This window comes from Penaeus monodon, chromosome 34 (assembly GCF_015228065.2).
Source record: "Penaeus monodon isolate SGIC_2016 chromosome 34, NSTDA_Pmon_1, whole genome shotgun sequence".
In the NCBI taxonomy this organism is placed as follows: domain Eukaryota; kingdom Metazoa; phylum Arthropoda; class Malacostraca; order Decapoda; family Penaeidae; genus Penaeus; species Penaeus monodon.
The window spans coordinates 31,247,340-31,247,602 of NC_051419.1; the positions used below are offsets into that span (position 1 = coordinate 31,247,340).

The following is a 263-nucleotide window of genomic DNA, read 5'->3' on the forward strand; positions in this document are numbered from 1 at the left end:
TCTCAAGTATTTTTCAGTGTTTTTTGTAATTCTTGACAGTTTTGTTTATGACAGTGACAATTGGTGTTTCAGAAAGGGTTGTTACTGACTGCGTACGGCCAGGAAGTGGAGCCCCTCGGAAATACCCGCCTTCAAGTCGTGACGCTGGTCGCTGCACTGGTCGCAGTCAATGACCCTGTAGTCCATAATTCGCTCTATGAACTTAATACGGTTGAATATCTGTTGGTAAGAAACTCCTTGGAAATGTGATAAAAAAAAAATTA

At 41.4% G+C, this 263-nt stretch overlaps 1 protein-coding gene across 1 annotated transcript in view; it reads left to right on the top strand.

The window, feature by feature from the left end:
- LOC119594718 (serine/threonine-protein phosphatase 6 regulatory subunit 3-A-like) overlaps positions 1-263 on the top strand; it is a gene marked incomplete in the record, with an annotated part of 49,082 nt that overhangs the window by 13,855 nt on the left and 34,964 nt on the right. The window contains 1 exon segment of the mRNA XM_037943777.1: positions 73-225. Coding sequence (XP_037799705.1) covers positions 73-225 — 153 coding nt within the window.